This window comes from Microcaecilia unicolor, chromosome 2 (assembly GCF_901765095.1).
Source record: "Microcaecilia unicolor chromosome 2, aMicUni1.1, whole genome shotgun sequence".
NCBI lineage: Eukaryota > Metazoa > Chordata > Amphibia > Gymnophiona > Siphonopidae > Microcaecilia > Microcaecilia unicolor.
Genome location: NC_044032.1, coordinates 415450957 through 415471944, shown reverse-complemented (window position 1 = coordinate 415471944; position 20988 = coordinate 415450957). Strand labels below are relative to the sequence as shown.

The 20988-nt window shown below is 46.4% G+C and overlaps 1 protein-coding gene across 1 annotated transcript in view; it reads right to left on the bottom strand.

Moving 5' to 3' along the window:
• BMPR1B (bone morphogenetic protein receptor type 1B) overlaps positions 1–20988 on the bottom strand; it is a 666288-nt gene that overhangs the window by 220627 nt on the left and 424673 nt on the right. The window contains exon 5 of the mRNA XM_030190709.1: positions 3827–4025. Coding sequence (XP_030046569.1) covers positions 3827–3899 — 73 coding nt within the window. The 5' untranslated portion in view covers positions 3900–4025. The remainder of the gene's footprint in view (positions 1–3826; positions 4026–20988) is intronic.

Genomic DNA, 20988 nt, shown 5'->3' with positions numbered 1-20988 from the left:
TGCTAGGGAATTGGAATCAGGGGGGCATGGGAATCCCAGACCTATATGTGTATAACCAAGCGTGTTTGCTACGTCATCTGGGGGACTGGGTTTGTAAGACTGACATGTATACTCCGACTGATATGGAAAGGGAATATTTTGCCCCATATGATTTCCTCACTTTGTTGCATATGACCCAGAAACAACTTCCGCGACAATTTAGAGGCTGTGTGATACTTACATCAATGAGGGAGGCATGAAAAGGATTGGCGAGGAGGTTGGGGGGGAGCTATACAGTGTCTGACCAACTGGCAATAAGGGGGAACCCAACTTTCCAACCGGGCACAGATAATCCAGTATTTATAAAATGGGAAAGAGAGGGTATTAGGAAATTGGAACATCTCCTGGGGAAAGAGGGAGAACTAATTGGTTATGAAGAATTGCAGAGACGAGTAGGAGTTTCTTGGGGGAATAAGTTCGCGTATGTCCAAATTAAACACTACATATCTGCTTTGGAACAACCTATGCTGAGACAGGGTTTGGGGCAAAAAGTAAGGGACTTTTTTCAAGAAACAGAAGCAACAGGCCTGTCAGTGTCGGCACTTCATAAAGCTTGGACCCGTCGGGGACCTCTTGCAAAAAATTATGAAGGTATAAAAGGTAGATGGGAACAGGAGGCAGGGAGAATCTTGGTGGGTTGGGAAGGGAGAAACATGCTGAAAGGAATAGCAGCCCTTACGTCAGATGAAAGGCTACGTGAATGTGGCTATCGGACAATCATGCGGGCATATATGTCAGGACAACAGTTGTCACATACAAGCTCCCCGCAAGGAGCGAGTTGCATTAAATGTAACCAAACCCCGCATACATTATTTCATGCATTTTGGACATGTCCAGGGGTAAGGGCATTTTGGACACAGGTTGAAAGATTTATGTCCCGGATGCTAGGTTTATCAGTAAAGGGAACTTGGGATCACTTTGTATTGGACACTAAAGGGGCCTTCCGGACACTCTCAGCGGGGGCAAGTACCTTATGCCGTAAGCTTAGCTTGGTGGCGCGGAAGACCGTATTGCAGTATTGGACGGCTCCGGAGTCGCCGGCTTACTGGCACTGGAGAAATCAGGTACACCTCTTAGTATCATGGGAAGCACGAGAGGCTAGGGGCTCCCCGAAGAGATATGCAAAGTTCAAGCAGATATGGGGCCCTTATCTGGAGGCATTAAGTCCCAGAGGACGTAGCTTACTACTTAATAGGCATAATGCGACACCCTGAAGGTTAAAGATAATTCTGATCACACAGATGCTATAGTCAAAGACAGTGGGGGGGAGGGGGGAGAAGGAAGGGGGAAGGGAACTCTCAGGGATCTCAGAATACAAGCTAGGAGGGAGATCGGGGAGAGAGGAGTGAAGAAATACACAAATGGTTGGTATCATTGGAAAGAAGAGGGAAGGGGGGGGGGAGGGTGGGAAAGGGGGAGGGGAAATAATGTTGGATGCTGATAATGAACACAGACGACAATTGGCTTTGTAGATTCATATGTGAAAAATTTTATTTTTGTATCGGTTGTTCCATAACAAAATGTTGAAACATAATAACAGTTGAATCTATTACTACTACTAGATATCAGGACAACACTTTAAAGGAAGGGGGGTGGGAGGGAGAAAAGGTAAAATCTGGATGATACAGTTGAATGATTTATATCTATGTGTATAAACATGGTTATAACAGGAATGATATGGTTTTGTTTGACATTGTTGAAGATCATCAATAAAAATTATTGAAATATAAATGTTAAAAAAAAAAAAAAAAACATCTTAACAATGGCCCACTAATTTTACATTATTTAAAAAAAATAGAATGTGCTATTTCAGCATTTGATTTTCCTTTAATTTAATTTAGTTTCGTCACATGAATTCCAGCAGAGGAAACACCTATAGCAGTAAAACAGAACCAGTTTAATGCCTTCCTAACATCAATATCCTACCGTCCTCTGGAATAATAACCCTCCAATATATTCCACAGATAAAAATACACCTAAAAGCCCTCTATTAGTTCCTTTAACAATTAGCCAACTCCTCTAAAACTTCAGAAAATTCCATACTAAGCAGACACATGCCATTATTCAGAAAAGAAATATGTTTCCTGAATACATTATTGTTTGTTTCTTGTTGTAGTCCTTGGGAAGATGATTCTGCTCCTTAGGAGCATAAGAATGTAAGAAAATCCATGCTGAGCCACACCAGGGTCCATCAAGCCCAACATCCTTTTGATAGTGGTCAGTCTGAGTAACAAACACTCAGCAGATCCCAAACGTGGACCTATTTCTCAGAGTTTATTTCCAAGGATGATTAATGGCCCTCCCAAGTCTACCTGGATAATCACTTTTATGGACTTTTCCTCCAAGAACTTGTCCATACCTCTTTTGATTTCTGCTATGGTAGCTGACTTGACAACATCCTGCAGTAACAGATGTGACAAAGGCTGGTGTCACCAAATGATGATGTTGTGGAAGTTAGAATTGCAACAACAAAAACAAACAAACAAAAAAACCCTCACACACACATTTTTGCATATCCTTGGCTGTTGACAGGTTCCTCAAGAGTTAGGAGCACAAGCATGGGCAGAATCCTGATTTTCTTGGTATATGCTAGCCTCCAAATCATAGAGAAAACAATTCCTGGGCTAGCTTTACTAGAGTGCGCTACTGCATTTGCACATGTTATTAGTAAGTCAGTCCTACTGCAAATCGTGGGACCTGCAGTAAATAGCGCACATTAATGTGTTAGCTTGCAGTAATATAGTAGTACATGGTCCTGGGGAACTGAGGAGCTGAGTTTGATTCCCACTTCAGGCACAGGCAGTTTCTTGTGACTCTGGGCAAGTCACTTAACCCTCCATTGCCCCATGTAAGCAGCATTGAGCCTGCCACGAGTGGGAAAGCGCGGGGTACAAATGTAACAAAAATAAAAATAAATACATGTTAGTACATCTAGCCCTTTATTATCTCAAAGCTGTTCACCTCTTTTTTTTTTTTTTTTTTTAACAACAATTAGAATTATTTCTTATTTATTTATTGCATTTGTATCCCACATTTTCCCACCTCTTTGCAGGCTCAATGTAGCTTACATTACATTACACCCCTTAGTTATAAGGTTAGTTTTAAAACATGTTCCTCCCTAATTTATAAGGCTTGGAGGTAAAACCACATAACACTTTCCTTGCAAATGTGATTCATCGATTGTCGTCATGAAGCGCAACGTACTGCTTAGAGGGAACAGTAAGATTTCTAATCTGTAAATACTGTTCTCAGCAGTTTCTTATCTATCTTTCTATACATACATACACACATTCATATATGCCATAGCACCAGTGATGGTACAGTATAATTGTTACGAATGTATCAGATTAAAATCTGTTCTAACAGTGCATTTTTAAGACACTGAGTAATATATACTAACAAATTATTCATATTCCAGATGCATGAAAGGCTAATTTACAGGTCCAAATTATCAAAACGTCTAATAATGCAACTTTGATAAGAACGTTGCAAAAAGCACACACACACACACAAAGCCTTCCTAAACAAGTCCTGCAATCTCGCCAAGTCTGTATGTACACATAAAAAAAATGAAACCTGCAGTTTAGAAAACAGTAATCTGGCCATGCATTGTAACGTTTTCCTTTTTCCCCAAACGATGCATTCTGATCATACCAGCTAAAACTATTTCCTTTGGCAGTTCCGTTTACTAGAAGTTGCCTTCTTCCATATGGATTTCTAAACTCCCCCACCTCCTCTCCCCCTGAGCTGGTAGCTGCTGTCACAGCTGAAATACTTTTCTCCTTACCTGTGGTGTGCAAGGAAAGCAACATCAACAAGGAAATGTGAAGCTGGCAGTTTGCTTCTTCCAGCCAGCCCATCACTGGGGGGACAGGACAGGGCTCCCGATTACCCTCGTCCTAATCTCTTGTCTCCTTTCTTTTCTTGTTCCGCCAAAAGGCCTTGCTCCAGCTCTGTCAGGTCCTCGCACTGGTCTGCCAGAAAGCCTGAGAGAATGTGAAAGGCAAGCCTGTTACAAACTGCTTCTGTCATCACATAGACCTCAAGTGATCACCTCGTGGGGAGGACAACAAAGGGGCAGCCAGGATCCCCAGCCCGACTGGATTCTACACTGACTGCCCAACAGAAGGATTTGTGTACTCTTGGGAACTTTCCCCTGACAAGAACTAAGTTTAACCCCTTCTTTTCCTTTGATTGTGTGCCAGCAACATATTTGCAAAAAGTTCTCGAGAAGTTTAAGGGGGAGCCCTGCGTTCTTCAGGGATTTGCTTCTCTGTTTAGCGAAACATTTTATCTTTTCGCCAATCCAGGTAAAGTCTTCCAATGGGCAATTACAATTTCCAAGAGAAAGAAAAAGGGAGAGACACCCCTACACATAAGTAGAAGTCCAACAACAATTACAATTTCTTACATTTCTTGCCATATGCTAATAATTAAAAATGAAACATCAAAGAAAAGAAAGAGGACGATTGTCCATTAAAAAATATAATATTTTATTTCTATTTGTTACCTTTAAAAGTGGCCCACACCAGTACCATATACTAGACATCTATTTTTTTAGATGTGCATTTAACCACAAAATTAAAAATGCTCCTTCATTCAACATCCATTCTGTATGGGTTTAGTCATACTTTATTAATGTGCAGCTTCATAAAAATTAAAGACAGGCTTCATGAAAAGGAAAAGTACTTCATTTTTCGCAGCTCTGTTGAAATAAACATTCAGGGCTTGATTTTATATAAAAAGTTCAAAAAAGCACTTGTTTCAAGCCTATTTTATTAAGGTAACCTAGGAGCTTATGTGCATCTTTATAAAGCAGGATCTAGCCTTAACAGTACACAAATACCAACACACTAATTTACCCCTACTCTGCACGTGTACTCATGTATTTTTACAAACTACCCATGTGCATTGCAACTGTGTCTCAGCTGCCCCCAAACTAAGCCTCCGCCAATGCCTATGTACAGATCATGTCAAATTAAGCACCTACATGTGTGTACTTTTTACGTGCATATGCAGTTCAGCAATTTTTAAAAAAGCCCGCTTCTATATTTAAAATAGGCTAAGGCTTTATAAAACTAACCCCTTAGAGCCACTTTTTCAAAATGTGGAGGAGTGGCCTAGTGGTTAGAGTGGTGGACTTTGGTCCTGGGGAACTGGGTTTGATTCCCACTGCAGGCACAGGCAGCTCCTTGTGACTCTAGGCAAGTCACTTAACCCTCCATTGCCCCAGGTACAAATAAGTACCTAAGCCGCATTGAGCCTGCCATGAGTGGGAAAGCGCAGGGTACAGATAACAAACAAATTTAAAAAAAAAATGACATGCTCACTTTTAAGCATGTGCAAAACAACCTCATTTGCACATGTACTGGAGGAGAATCAGGTTACTATTCTCCTGATTCTGTAATCTTGCACACACAATTTTAGATTTAATGCGTGCAAAGTTGCATGCACAAGTTATAGAATACTGTAGGTTAAGCACTTAACACCAAATAGCAGCTAATTAACTAATTATTGGCTATAATTGGCGCTAACTGTGCTAGGTTGGGATTTTACAAATTATGCGTGTAAAATCCATAGAATGTAACTGCAAAGGGCGAGCGACCTGGGAGAGGCATGGGCAGGTCAGGGGCACGTCTAGCGCTTAAACACCTGGCTTATGCACCTGACAGCAGTTAAGCACGAGTATATGCACCTGACAGCAGTTAGGCACGAGTATTTACACCAGTGTTAAGCGCTCCCAACTAAGGTTAGGTGCGTAACTGCGGACTTACATTAGTAGTTTAGAATGGTAATTACACAGGTAATTACAAATGAATTTGTACTTAGCTCATGGCATCCCACAACCTAACTTTAGATGACCTCTTCAGAATTCCACCCTATCCCTCGTGCGCAGAAATCAAAGCATAGTCCATAACAATGTATATAACTTAGTTAACAATTTATTCAGTGCTGATAATTGGATGTTAACTGATTGTCAGCACTAATTGACATTAATTAGAATTTACGCACACCACTTGGTAAGTGTTTTCTGTAATGTGCGCATAAATATAAGTCGCATAGTTGAAAATTGGGCATGGAATGAGGTTGTGGGCATTTCTAAAATCTATGTGTGTTATATAATACACCCATTCTGCACCTAATTTAGGCGTCAGGATTTACACCAGGTTTTACTTGGGGTAATTGACCACAACTAAATTTAGTTGCGTGGCCCGGCACTCAGCATATTCTATAAACCACATGGAAATTTAGGCTTATTCTGTAAAATACACCTAAATTTTTTTTGTTACATTTGTACCCCGTGCTTTCCCATTCATGGCAGGCTCAATGCGGCTTACATGGGGCTATGGAGGGTTAAGTGACTTGCCCAGAGTCACAAGGAGCTGCCTGTGCCTGAAGTGGGAATTGAACTCAGTTCCTCAGGACCAAAGTCCACCACCCTAACCACTAGGTCACTCCTCTACTCCTATAAAGTGCACTCCACTTCTATAAAGTGCACTTTATAGAATACGCCTAAGCAAATTTAATTTCAGCATTTTTCTTACCTGCTGGGGTGCTGGGAGCAGCCACACAGCTGCTGACTCTGCTGGATCCCTGCTCCCTCTGCCCCGGAACAGGAAGTAACAGCAGAGGGAGCAGGGAAACCAGCGGAGCTGACAGCCGTGCGGCTGCTCCCAGCACCCCTCCTGCAGCGTGCACCCGGGGCGGACCGCCCCCACTGCCCTGCCCTCAGTACGCCACTGCTACATCTGCAAATGGGTTTGATGGTGATTGTTTCTTATACAGTCTATATGCAATTTAAGTATCACTGCCCTTGTCATGCATACGTCATGCACATGTAAAAGGTAGCTGTTAAACAGATAAATGTGGGACACACTTTCAGGACATGTAATTTGGGCCTTGTGGAGTCAAAATTTCAAAATGATTTGCGGGAGGACGGGTGTTAAACTCAACAGAAATTACCCCACCCTGCACATAGTGAAGGAATTTGCTAAATACTGAGTGTTCCGGCACTCACTGCACCCCCACATCTGGCACTTTGTTCCGCTGCATGTCTACCAGCACACTGGGACAAAGTAACTCTGGTTCTCTGACAAAATGAGGAAAGTCAATCACATATTTACAGAGCTACAAATGTGGAAAAAAGGTTCACAGGTTCTTTCCCTAATTACCTTATTTTGCTTATCCCCCACCCACTTTCTCCAAATAAAGTACTCCATTTCTTAACCATGTGAGAAATGAAGATGCCTAGAAATAACACTAGTGGGCAGGTATTTAACTGCAAGGAAAACAAAAACACACAGAAGAAGAATAAGATTAACTTATATATACCTTTTAAACAGATATTTTTTTTGTGCGTCTATTTGTAGGGATTTTTTTTTGGGTGGGGGGGGGGTTCCCGGGGGTACCTAGTACTGGCACCTTCCATTACCTGCTAAAATTGACCCATGGTCCTCAAGTAATGAGGGGGGAGATTTGATAAACTGCTTTTCTGTGGTTAAAATCAAAGCAGTTTACATTTGTTATATTTTCTGTCCCTAGTGGTTGGACACTAAGGTTTTAATTTTTGCTTTTTCTTTATTTCTGTACCTAGAGCAACGTAGGGTTAAGTGATTTGCCCAGGATCACAAGAAGCTGCAGTGGGAATCGAACCTAGTTCCCCTGGGTCTCAGGCCACTGGACTGATATGACGGTGGTTCCCAAACCTGGTCCTGCAGGCACCCCAGCCAGTCAGGTTCTCATTATATTCACAATTAATATTCATGAGAGAGATTTGCATGCACTGCCTTGAGTGCATGCAAATCTCTCTCATGAATATTCATTCTGGATATGCTGAAAACATTACTGGCTGGGGTGCCTCCATGACCAGGTTTGGGAACCACTGCAATAGGTTATTCGTCTACATGAAAGAACTCAGGTTCCACACACCCAGTGCTGCCTTTTTCATAGATGCTATGGATGGTTGCAGAGTGCCTGGCAGGTCCCTCAGTGATCACCCTAACCCTGAAGAATGGCCTGGCATTTGAGTACAGGCACCTTTTTTTTTTACTAGAAAAAAATGGACTATGTGGTGATGAACTGCTGAAAGCTATTTACCCACATACTGCTGGATTATATATAGCACGCCTAGAAATCCAGGCATATTCTATAACACATGTAACATAATTGGCTTTAACAAGCTAATCAGCATTACTAACTGCACTTGACAAGCAATAATGAGCACTAATTGGCAATAATTTGAATGTACGTGCACAACTCACTAACCGTATTCTGTAATGAACTGCACATCTAAATTCTAAAGCGCTCAGTTCAAAAGGGGTATGGCCACTGGTGGGGAAATGGGCGTTTTGAGGGCATTCCAAAATTTCCTTGTGTAGTTATAGAATATGGCCCAGTTATGCCATGTTTTCACTTGTGTAAATGGAGGCATGTAGATTACACTCGTCCTTCCCTACACCCCTTCCCGTGCACTCCGCTCCATGGATAAATCCTTCTTATCTGTTCCCTTCTCCACTACTGCCAACTCCAGACTTCGCTCCTTCTATCTCGCTGCACCCTACGCCTGGAATAAACTTCCTGAGCCCTACGTCTTGCCCCATCCTTGGCCACCTTTAAATCGACTGAAAGCCCACCTCTTTAACATTGCTTTTGACTTGTAACCACTTGTAACCACTCGCCTCCACCTACCCTCCTCTCCTCCTTCCTGTACAAATTAATTGATTTGATTACTTTATTTTTTGTCTATTAGATTGTAAGCTCTTTGAGCAGGGACTGTCTTTCTTCTGTGTTTGTGCAGCGCTGCGTACACCTTGTAGCGCTATAGAAATGCTAAGTAGTAGTAGTAGTAGCTATCAGTGACTGGTGCTTGAAATACAGAAACACAGCACAGGTAACTGCACAGCAGCCACACAGATACAAATTCACTATGAATTGCTACCCTGAGAGGAAAAAACAAGCATGGAGGGTTCATGCCCTCTACATGTTGGATTTGAGACCTAGGTACAGCTACCAGCTCTCTAATTCTCCTCAAGAGAGCAATCAACACAAGCAGTAACTATAAAGCCCCAAAAGGCATTGAGAGCAAAACACAGATGTTCATCAGGACTAATCACAGAGGATAGCAGAAATGCAGGTATCTGATTCATATACACAAATAAATATACAATCTGTCACACAGAGACAGCACAAGCTGCCCCGTGCAATGGGGGCAAAAGAATGGAAAAGGAGGAAAAAGTCTGAGAACCCCTTAGCCTGAGGTCCTTTCTTGGAGTTTACTTATTTCAGTAAGTCAGAAAATCGGTTTTAGGTGTGTGTTATTGTTAAATAATATTCTGAATGTGTTCTTTTAAGTGCCTCTCTTCCCACTCTTCACATTCCACATCAGTGGTCAATGACAACCCGTAGGAGAGGGACTCGCTGTAGCCTCTCTGTGAAAAGATGATCACTGGGTTACAAGAAAACAATTCATCAACCCCCCTCCTTTTATCTCCTACTTTTTCTCCCACCCTGCCACTTCCTCCAATGAAAAATCCCTGTCCTTCCCCCTCCTCAGGTCACCTTCTACCTCCCCTTCCCTCTCCCTAGTAAATAATACCACCCCTACCCTTCCTTCTTCCAGTATTCTGAGCACGTCTCTCTTCAACTTCCATATGGCAGAACTACAGAAGCCTTTTCTCTCCCTAGAGCAGAGAAGGATAAAAAAGAGAGGGGGGGGGGGGCCTTCAAGTTCTGCAGTGTCGGCAAAGGATGATTTGTGCTTTCGCTTCTGGGGTATGACTGTCACTGCTGATCTCCTTTCAGGCCTAGATTACATGTGATAAGGGCTGACCTTATTTGAGTATTCACACATTATGCACTCATGGCAAGCTAGCTGGACACAAAAGTCCCTCAGATGCTCTGGGCATCAATCAAGTTCACAGCGTGGAGGCTGCCAAACTTTTCTTCCATTCAGCTGGGATGAGGAAAGAAGAATCTGAGATAAACTTAATAAAGTTGAAAGTTGAGCCACAGTCTGCTCACGGTTCCACTGTCTCCTGAAAGTGCACACTTTTTGACAAATTATTTGCAGTTTCCCTTAGAAACTATAAATCCAGAAGAACAAAAACCAAAGTGCTAGCCTGATTTTTTTTTTTTTTACTGACTTCCATTTATTGAGATAACCCTGCTAAGCTACACACACACACACTTTTACAATTATGACTTCTGACACATTTATTTTTTTTATTCAAACACACAGTGAAATCCAAACTTTTTTTAAACACAGCCACGAATGTAATAAATGAAGACACACGTATATTAAATTCAGTCAATAAAAAATAACCAGGTCTCCAAGTTAATAATGTCTCATTTTTCTAATCATCAACACCGACATTCACAAGAGTTATCTGGGTAATTTTGGGAGTTACTGGGATGAATCTTAGGTTTTCCGATTCCTCTCCCTCCCCACTAAGTCTTTATATTTTGTTTGGTCAACCCTTTTTCTGGACAATGTTATCCAGTTAATGTTGGGCACAGTTGAATGCATGCTGGAGGCATGGTTACACTTTTGCTGAATATCAATGCTATCCGGTAGAAAATAACTAGTTAAAGGGGGAAGTGTACATAAGTATATAAGTATTGCCATACTGGGAAAGACCCAGTATGGCAATACTGGGAAAGGGTGTGTGTGTGTGGGGGGGGGGGGGGGGGGGGAGTATTTACTAACCTGTGGTAAAATATGACATTTTATCACAGCGAAATGTACCATGTGAGTCACTGTGACCTGTACCACTATGGCAGATTAGTAACTTTGCATGGTAAATTTAATTTTGTGTCGCTGTAGCTAAAAATATGAAATGTTCCATGATGCAGCAACAAAAAGATAGCAGGCCCTAAGCTGGGCCTGATATCTCTCTCTTATATAGTTGGTGCTTGTGACAGAAACCCCCACCCTCTAATTTATTCCTCCACCCCTCACCATCCACTAACCCCTTACCTCCTGATCCTCTCCAGCACCTACACGGAGTCTCCATGGTGGGTGGGTGGGGGAAGGGCAGGGGTAGAGGCAGGAACAATCCCTGCATGCTGCTGCCCCGGTGGCACCTGAATTTAAAACAGCACCGCTAACCCCAACCCCAAATGCTACGGGACAGTTAGCCAATTAAAAGTACACCATGGACCCCAGCCAGTCTGGGACTATTAGAATGACGACACCCACATTACTGGCAATCTTTTGTATAATCATGCTGATCAGTAGCCATAGTAAGAACACATATAGTACTTTGTTTGGATAGCATAATAGCTGCCATACTATCCTGTTTTCAACAGTGGCCAATCCAGGTCACAAGTACAGCACAAACCGAGAAGGTAGCAACATTCCATGCTACCAATTCCAGGGCAAGCAGTGGCTTCCCCCATGTCTGTCTCAATAGCAGACTATGGACTTTCTCCAGGAACTTGTCCAAACCTTTTTTAAACCCAGATACACTAACTGCTGTTACTATTTCCTCCGGCAACAAGTTCCAGAGCTTCATTTGTTGAGTGAAAAAATATTTCCTCATATTTGTTTTAAAAGCATTTCCATGTAACTTCATTGTGTTCCCTATTTGGATACCCAGTCATGCAATCTCCTAAGGTCTCCCTGCAATTTTTCACAGACTGCACGTGTTTTAACAACTTTGAATAAGTTTGTGTCATATGCAAATGTAATCACTTCACTTGTCATTCCGATTTCCAGATAATTTATAAATTTGTTAAAATAGCACTTGTCCCCTTACAGATTCCTTCTCCATTGAGAGAAATGGCCATTTAACCCCACCCTCTGTTTTATGTCCCATAACCACTATAGTAGTGCATCTGTCACACTGGAAGCCTCCATCTTTGTTCTTTCCTCTGTTGGAGAATCTGTGATCTTTACATTCTGATGATGTACAGCAATTCCTATCTAACCACAATCACATCAAAACACTTCTCTGCTGAGTTCTAGAATGCTTCCATAGCGGCCTTGCCTACTATGTGACATTCTGATAAGGTCTTTGAATGATTCTCTACCCAGCTGGGAATGCTTGCCTCTTATACTAGCTAAAGACTTCTGGTTCCCCATTGCCAGCTCATGTAGCCCACCACCATTGTGTTATTTGACAGGACCTGTACTGTCTGTCTGTCTGTCTGTCTGTCTGTCTGTCTCTCTCTCTCTGAAGGAGCAACTGAAACCAGTGAGGAGCCAGCCTAATGGCCCTGATGTGTAGATTCTTCTTGGCTTTACGTTACCTAATCCAGACAGTGTGCTCTCCTCCCCTACGCTCTGGGGTCACATTAGTGTTTACCACCACTCAAGAAGGGAACTCCAAGTACTCCCCTTTTTACAACTTGCTCCTGTCAACCCACTATTATACCCAAGAACCTAATATAGAAAGTTAAGTACAATGTCATGTATTCTTTCACTATAAGATTGGCACGCTATGGCACAAGAGGAAGTCTAAAATAATGTGTGATGATTAGTTGCCAGATGGATGATTTTCAAGACCTATCAGTCTGTGATTTTCTCCAAGAAAATTAGTACATTTTAAAAAACTAAGTAGAATAAGATGTTACTCATTATAGAAAAATCCAAAGAATATATTTATCTGCCAACCAGAAACACTACAAAATCCACACGATCATACCTAAACCTCCACTACCCAAGCAGCAAAGGACTCAAGTACAAATCTACCTATGCATCCAGCATTTCCTACTTAAGACCACAAATATGGAATGCATTGCCAAAAGAAGTAAAAACTACGTTTGACCATCTAAACTTCCGGAAAGCACTAAAGACGGAACTGTTCAGAAGAGCATACCCCACCGACCCAACATAAAAAACCTGGACAACAGCGACACATCAAAACCAAAGACCGCAATGAATACTATTTATACCTCATTCCACCACATTATCACTTTGTATTCATTCATACCATGTGTTTGTTCAGACTGGAATCGGCTAACAGTAATATGTAAGCCACTTTGAGCCTGCAAATGGGTGGGAAAATGTGGGATACAAAAGCAACAAATAATAATCTATGGGATTTTTGGTGATATGATTATTGGATCCATTATGATAGATTGTCTTTGTATATTCTCCAAGAAGATGATCTTGTTGTAGTTTCTGACTACTGGTGATTAGCTGGACAGGAGAACTCTTTGCAAGGGTTACACATACATTCTTGCCCATGGCACCACTTCCACTGATGCTGCATATAGTCCAAAACGTTGGGGAAAGGTCTGCTCCCAGTAATGCTTGAATTTAGGACTAGAGCTTGTTGTTTTGCGAATCTGATAGGAACACAACCCTCCCCCTTCCCACCCCCAAGTACTCTAATGTAATTAGAGCTGAGAAAGAAAGAAAAAACCACCACCAAGCTCTACTTCCTGTCTCCATGGAGGGTTACCCCATCACCTGCACCTGTCTTCAGCTTTAGACATCTTATTGTGGAGGAGTAGCCTAGTGGTTAGAGCACCAGGCTTGGCATCCAGGGGTGCCCAGTTCAAATCCCACTGCTGCTCCTTGTGATCTTGGGCAAGTCACTTAGAGGCCCTTTACTAAGCTGCGGTAAAAGGGGGCCTGTGCTAGCAAGACACAAGCCGAGGCCCCCTTTTACTGCAGTGGGTAAAAGGCTGTCCGTTTTAGACAAAAAGAAATGGTCATGCGGTAAGTAAACCACTTACCGCACGGCCATTTCAGAGGGAAGCCCTCACCGTCAGCCGTTGAGATGGCGGTAGACGCTGTCATGCTAACCTGGCGGTAACTGGGCAAAGCACCGCACTGCCGGTTAAGTTTCAGTGCTACAAAAATCTAGAAAATTCCTGTAGCTCCGGAAATGGCAGGTGCTGGGGGATGGGAACTACTGCCGGGCTCCTGTGGTAGTTCCGGATTGATGCTTGGCAAGCTCACTGCCATGCGCCAACCCTTTAGTAAAAGGGCCCCTTAACCTTCCATTGCCTCAGGTACAAACTTAGATTGTGAACACAACAGGGAAATACCTGGTGTATCTGAAAGCAACTCACCTTGAGCTACTACTGAAAAAAAGGTGTGAGCAAATCTAAATAAAAAAAAAGAATGACTCAAAGAAACCAGCATATAATTTTCACTCTAGTTTTTTTTAAATCTTCATTGCAAGGAGTGGGGGGGGGGGGGGGTGTTAAAAAAATTAGAAAATGTCAAAGCTTTTAAAGTTGGATGCTTTATATAAAGCGAATGCTACATACCTGTAGAAGGTATTCTCCGAGGACAGCAGGCTGATTGTTCTCACTGATGGGGTGACGTCCACGGCAGCCCCTCCAATCGGAAACTTCACTAGCAAAGTCCTTTGCTAGCCCTCGCGCGCCCGCGCGCACCGCGCATGCGCGGCCGTCTTCCCGCCCGAAACCGGCTCGAGCCGGCCAGTCCAGTATGTAGCAAGACAATACACTTCAAGGGAAGACACAACTCCAAAGGGGAGGCGGGCGGGTTTGTGAGAACAATCAGCCTGCTGTCCTCGGAGAATACCTTCTACAGGTATGTAGCATTCGCTTTCTCCGAGGACAAGCAGGCTGCTTGTTCTCACTGATGGGGTATCCCTAGCCCCCAGGCTCACTCAAAACAACAACATTGGTCAATTGGGCCTCGCAACGGCGAGGACATAACTGAGATTGACCTAAAAAATTTACCAACTAACTGAGAGTGTAGCCTGGAACAGAACAAACAGGGCCCTCGGGGGGTGGAGTTGGATCCTAAAGCCCAAACAGGTTCTGAAGAACTGACTGCCCGAACCGACTGTCACGTCGGGTATCCTGCTGCAGGCAGTAATGAGATGTGAATGTGTGGACAGATGACCACGTCGCAGCTTTGCAAATTTCCTCCATGGTGGCTGACTTCAAGTGGGCTACCGACGCTGCCATGGCTCTAACATTATGAGCCGTGACATGACCCTCAAGAGCCAGCCCAGCCTGGGCGTAAGTGAAGGAAATGCAATCTGCTAGCCAATTGGAAATGGTGCGTTTCCCTACAGCCACTCCCCTCTTGTTGGGATCAAAAGAAACAAACAATTGGGCGGACTGTCTGTGGGGCTGTGTCCGCTCCAGATAGAAGGCCAATGCTCTCTTGCAGTCCAATGTGTGCAGCTGACGTTCAGCAGGGCAGGAATGAGGACGGGGAAAGAATGTTGGCAAGACAATTGACTGGTTCAGATGGAACTCCGACACAACCTTTGGCAGAAACTTAGGGTGAGTGCGGAGGACTACTCTGTTGTGATGAAATTTGGTGTAAGGGGCCTGGGCTACCAGGGCCTGAAGCTCACTGACTCTACGAGCCGAGGTAACTGCCACCAAGAAAATGACCTTCCAGGTCAAGTACTTCGGATGGCAGGAATTCAGTGGCTCGAAAGGAGGTTTCATCAGCTGGGTGAGAACGACATTGAGATCCCATGACACTGTAGGAGGCTTGACAGGGGGCTTTGACAAAAGCAAACCTCTCATGAAGCGAACAACTAAAGGCTGTCCTGAGATCGGCTTACCTTCCACTTGGTAATGGTATGCACTGATTGCACTAAGGTGAACCCTTACGGAGTTGGTCTTCAGACCAGACTCAGACAAGTGGAGAAGGTATTCAAGCAGGGTCTGTGTAGGACAAGAGCGAGGATCTAGGGCCTTGCTGTCACACCAGACGGCAAACCTCCTCCAATGAAAGAGTAACTTCTCTTAGTGGAGTCTTTCCTGGAAGCAAGCAAGATGCGGGAGACACCCTCTGGCAGACCCAAAGAGGCAAAGTCTACGCCCTCAACATCCAGGCCGTGAGAGCCAGGGACTGGAGGTTGGGATGCAGCAGAGCCCCTTCGTCCTGCGTGATGAGGGTCGGAAAACACTCCAATCTCCACGGTTCTTCGGAGGATAACTCCAGAAGAAGAGGGAACCAGATCTGACGCGGCCAAAAGGGAGCAATCAGAATCATGGTGCCTCGGTCTTGCTTGAGTTTCAACAAAGTCTTCCCCACCAGAGGAATGGGAGGATAAGCATACAGCAGACCTTCCCCCCAATCCAGGAGGAAGGCATCCGACGCCAGTCTGCCGTGGGCCTGAAGCCTGGAACAGAACTGAGGGACCTTGTGGTTCACTTGAGATGCGAAGAGATCCACCAGGGGGGTGCCCCACGCCTGGAAGATCTGTCGCACCACACGGGAATTGAGCGACCACTCGTGAGGTTGCATAATCCTGCTCAACCTGTCGGCCAGACTGTTGTTTACGCCTGCCAGATATGTGGCTTGGAGCACCATGCCTTGACGGCGAGCCCAGAGCCACATGCTGACGGCTTCCTGACACAGGGGGCGAGATCCGGTGCCCCCCTGCTTGTTGACATAGTACATGGCAACCTGATTGTCTGTCTGAATTTGGATAATTTGGTGGGACAGCCGATCTCTGAAAGCCTTCAGAGCGTTCCAGATCGCTCGCAACTCCAGAAGATTGATCTGTAGATCGCTTTCTTGGAGGGACCACCTTCCTTGGGTGTGAAGCCCATCGACATGAGCTCCCCATCCCAGGAGAGACGCATCCGTGGTCAGCACTTTTTGAGGCTGAGGAATTTGGAAGGGACGTCCCAGAGTCAAATTGGAGCAAATCGTCCACCAATACAGGGATTCGAGAAAACTCGTGGACAGGTGGATCACGTCCTCTAGACCCCCGGCGGCCTGATACCACTGGGAGGCTAGGGTCCATTGAGCAGATCTCATGTGAAGGCGGGCCATGGGAGTCACATGAACTGTGGAAGCCATGTGGCCCAGCAATCTCAACATCTGCCGAGCTGTGATCTGCTGGGACGCTCGCACCCGCGAGACGAGGGACAACAAGTTGTTGGCCCTCGCCTCTGGGAGATAGGCGCGAGCCGTCCGAGAATCCAGCAGGGCTCCGATGAATTCGAGTTTCTGCACTGGGAGAAGATGGGACTTTGGGTAATTTATCACAAACCCCAGTAGCTCCAGGAGGCGAATAGTCATCTGCATGGACTGCAGGGCTCCTGCCTCGGATGTGTTCTTCACCAGCCAATCGTCGAGATATGGGAACACGTGCACCCCCAGCCTGCGAAGCGCCGCTGCTACCACAGCTAGGCACTTTGTGAACACCCTGGGCGCAGAGGCGAGCCCAAAGGGTAGCACACAGTACTGGAAGTGGCGTGCGCCCAGCTGAAATCGCAGATACTGTCTGTGAGCTGGCAGTATCGGGATGTGTGTGTAGGCATCCTTCAAGTCCAGAGAGCATAGCCAATCGTTTTGCTGAATCATGGGGAGAAGGGTGCCCAGGGAAAGCATCCTGAACTTTTCTTTTACGAGATATTTGTTCAGGGCCCTTAGGTCTAGGATGGGACGCATCCCCCCTGTTTTCTTTTCCACAAGGAAGTACCTGGAATAGAACCCCAGCCCTTCTTGCCCGGATGGCACGGGCTCGACCGCATTGGCGCTGAGAAGGGCGGAGAGTTCCTCTGCAAGTACCTGCTTGTGCTGGAAGCTGTAGGACTGAGCTCCCGGTGGACAATTTGGAGGTTGAGAGGCCAAATTGAGGGTGTATCCTTGCCGGACTATTTGGAGAACCCACTGATCGGAGGTTATAAGAGGCCACCTTTGGTGAAAAGCTTTCAACCTCCCTCCGACAGGCAGGTCGCCCGGCACTGACACTTGGATGTCGGCTATGCTCTGCTGGAGCCAGTCAAAAGCTCGCCCCTTGCTTTTGCTGGGGAGCCGCGGGGCCTTGCTGATTCGCACGCTGCTGACGAGAGCGAGCGCGCTGGGGCTTAGCCTGGGCCGCAGGCTGTCGGGAAGGAGGATTGTACCTACGCTTGCCAGAAGTATAGGGAACAGTCTTCCTTCCCCCGAAAAATCGTCTACCTGTAGAGGTAGAAGCTGAAGGCTGCCGGCGGGCGAACTTGTCGAATGCGGTGTCCCGCTGGTGGAGAGACTCTACCACCTGCTCGACTTTTTCGCCAAAAATGTTATCCGCACGGCAAGGCAAGTCCGTAATCCGCTGCTGGACTCTATTCTCCAGGTCGGCGGCACGCAGCCATGAGAGCCTGCGCATCACCACACCTTGAGCAGCGGCCCTGGACGCAACATCAAAAGTGTCATAAACTCCTCTGGCCAGGAATTTTCTGCACGCCTTCAGCTGCCTGACCACCTCCTGAAAAGGCTTGGCTTGCTCAGGGGGAAGAGCATCAACCAAGCCCGCCAACTGCCGCACATTATTCCGCATGTGTATGCTCGTGTAGAGCTGGTAAGACTGGATCTTGGACACGAGCATAGAGGAATGGTAGGCCTTCCTCCCAAAGGAGTCTAAGGTTCTAGCGTCCTTGCCCGGGGGCGCCGAAGCATGTTCCCTAGAACTCTTAGCCTTCTTTAGGGCCAAATCCACAACTCCAGAGTCATGAGGCAACTGAGTGCGCATCAGCTCTGGGTCCCCATGGATCCGGTACTGGGACTCGATCTTCTTGGGAATGTGGGGGTTAGTTAATGGTTTGGTCCAGTTCGCAAGCAATGTCTTCTTCAGGACATGGTGCAAGGGAACAGTGGACGCTTCCTTAGGTGGAGAAGGATAGTCCAGGAGCTCAAACATTTCAGCCCTGGGCTCGTCCTCCACAACCACCGGGAAGGGGATGGCCGTAGACATCTCCCGGACAAAGGAGGCAAAAGACAGACTCTCGGGAGGAGAAAGCTGTCTCTCAGGAGAGGGAGTGGGATCAGACGGAAGACCCCCAGACTCCTCGTCAGAGAAATATCTGGGATCTTCCTCTTCCTCCCACGAGGCCTCACCCTCGGTGTCAGACACAAGTTCACGGACCTGTGTCTGCAACCTCGCCCTGCTCGACTCCGTGGAACCCCGTCCACGATGGGGGCGTCGAGAGGTAGACTCCCTCGCCCGCGTCGGCGAAGCTCCCTCCGCCGACGTAGTCGGGGAGCCTTCCTGGGAGGTGGCCGCGGTCGGTACCGCACGCGGTACCGACGTCGGGGACCTCAACCTGGGCGATGGGCCAGCCGGCGCCACGCTCGACGGTACCGGTGGCGCAAGCACCGCCGGTACCGGAGGGGTAGGGCGCAACAGCTCTCCCAGAATCTCTGGGAGAACGGCCCGGAGGCTCTCGTTTAGAGCGGCTGCAGAGAAAGGCTGAGAGGTCGATGCAGGCGTCGACGTCAGTACCTGTTCCGGGCGTGGAGGCTGTTCCGGGCTGTCCAGAGCGGAGCGCATCGACACCTCCTGAACAGAGGGTGAGCGGTCCTCTCGGTGCCGATGCCTGCTGGGTGCCGAATCCCTCGGCGACCCAGAGCTCTCGGTGCCGACACGGGGAGGAGACCGGTGTCGATGCTTCTTCGATTTCTTCCGAAGCATGTCACCGGAGCTCCCCGGCACCGACGAGGAGGACGTCGAATCCACCCGTCGCTTCCTCGGGGCCGAGACTGAAGAAGGTCGATCTCGGGGGGGCTGTACCGCAGGAGCCCTCAGGGTAGGCGGAGACCCACCCGAGGGCTCACCGCCACCAGCAGGGGAATGGACAGCCCTCACCTGCACTCCACCCGATGCACCACCGTCCGACGACATCAGCAGACGAGGTCCTGGTACCACCGACGTCGATGCAGCTATCCGATGTCTCGGCGCCGATGCAGAGGCCCGATGCCTCGATGCACTCGATGCAGGGGCGGCCGAGGAAGATGGTCTGGACGCTGACGACGTCGATGCACTCGAAGATCCCGGTGCCGATGCCGACGAAGAGCCCGAGAACAACACGTTCCACTGGGCTAGTCTCGCTACCTGAGTCCGCCTTTGAAGCAGGGAACACAGACTGCAGTTCTGAGGGCGGTGCTCGGCCCCCAGACACTGAAGACACGACGAGTGTCGATCAGTGAGCGAGATAACCCGGGCGCACTGGGTGCACTTCTTGAAGCCGCTGGAAGGCTTCGATGTCATGGGCGGAAAAATCACGCCGGCGAAATCAAAAGCCGAAATGGCGAAATTTGAAGCACCAAATTTAGAGGGAGAAAAAATCTCGACCGAGGCCGAAAAAAGGCCTACCCCGACGACGAAAGAAAACTTACCGGGGCAAAAAAGCTGGAAGTACGGGGAGGATTTACACGAAACCCGGCGGGGGGTTTCCGGAGCACTTCCCGACTAGGACAAAGCTTTCCCGAAGGAAAAAAACACGTTCAAACAAATTGGACGCGCGAGGTCGACTTTCCGGGGCTCGACACGGCGAAAACACGACCGTACCGAGTGCGGACAAAAGAAGACTGGCCGGCTCGAGCCGGTTTCGGGCGGGAAGACGGCCGCGCATGCGCGGTGCGCGCGGGCGCGCGAGGGCTAGCAAAGGACTTTGCTAGTGAAGTTTCCGATTGGAGGGGCTGCCGTGGACGTCACCCCATCAGTGAGAACAAGCAGCCTGCTTGTCCTCGGAGAATGCCAAGTAGACTTGATTTTGTATAACTTAAGCCTGACGTGACTAATGAAAATTAATTAATGGCATTGTAATGTTATCGTTGCTTTAATAAAAAACATTAATCCTTAAAAGCAAAAAAATATATAAAATAAAATCTTCATTGCTGTTAGAAAGTGGTTGGCTAAATTGGGGCCCTAATGCATCACAGCAACTCATTAACTATTCATTTCAATAAAGATTTGCATGCCTGAAACTCAGTGCAAAACTGTACTGTTTGCAAAAAAAAGCTTGCAAAATCCATTTTGTGTACTGTAATGTAAAACACGAATGAAAATAACCCAGAGAGATTTGCAGTGGGCAAATGATGAGCTACTGTAGAGAGAAATGTAATGCTAATGTATTTATCTCACTCAGAATGGCACTGTATGTCAAAAACCAACATATTACGATGTACCATGAAAATTAAATAAGCCATTCTATACAACAAAAGCCAGTGTCTGGCTGCCACTCTTCCAAAAAAGGAATGTGACATCATAAAGCCTCTCCCAA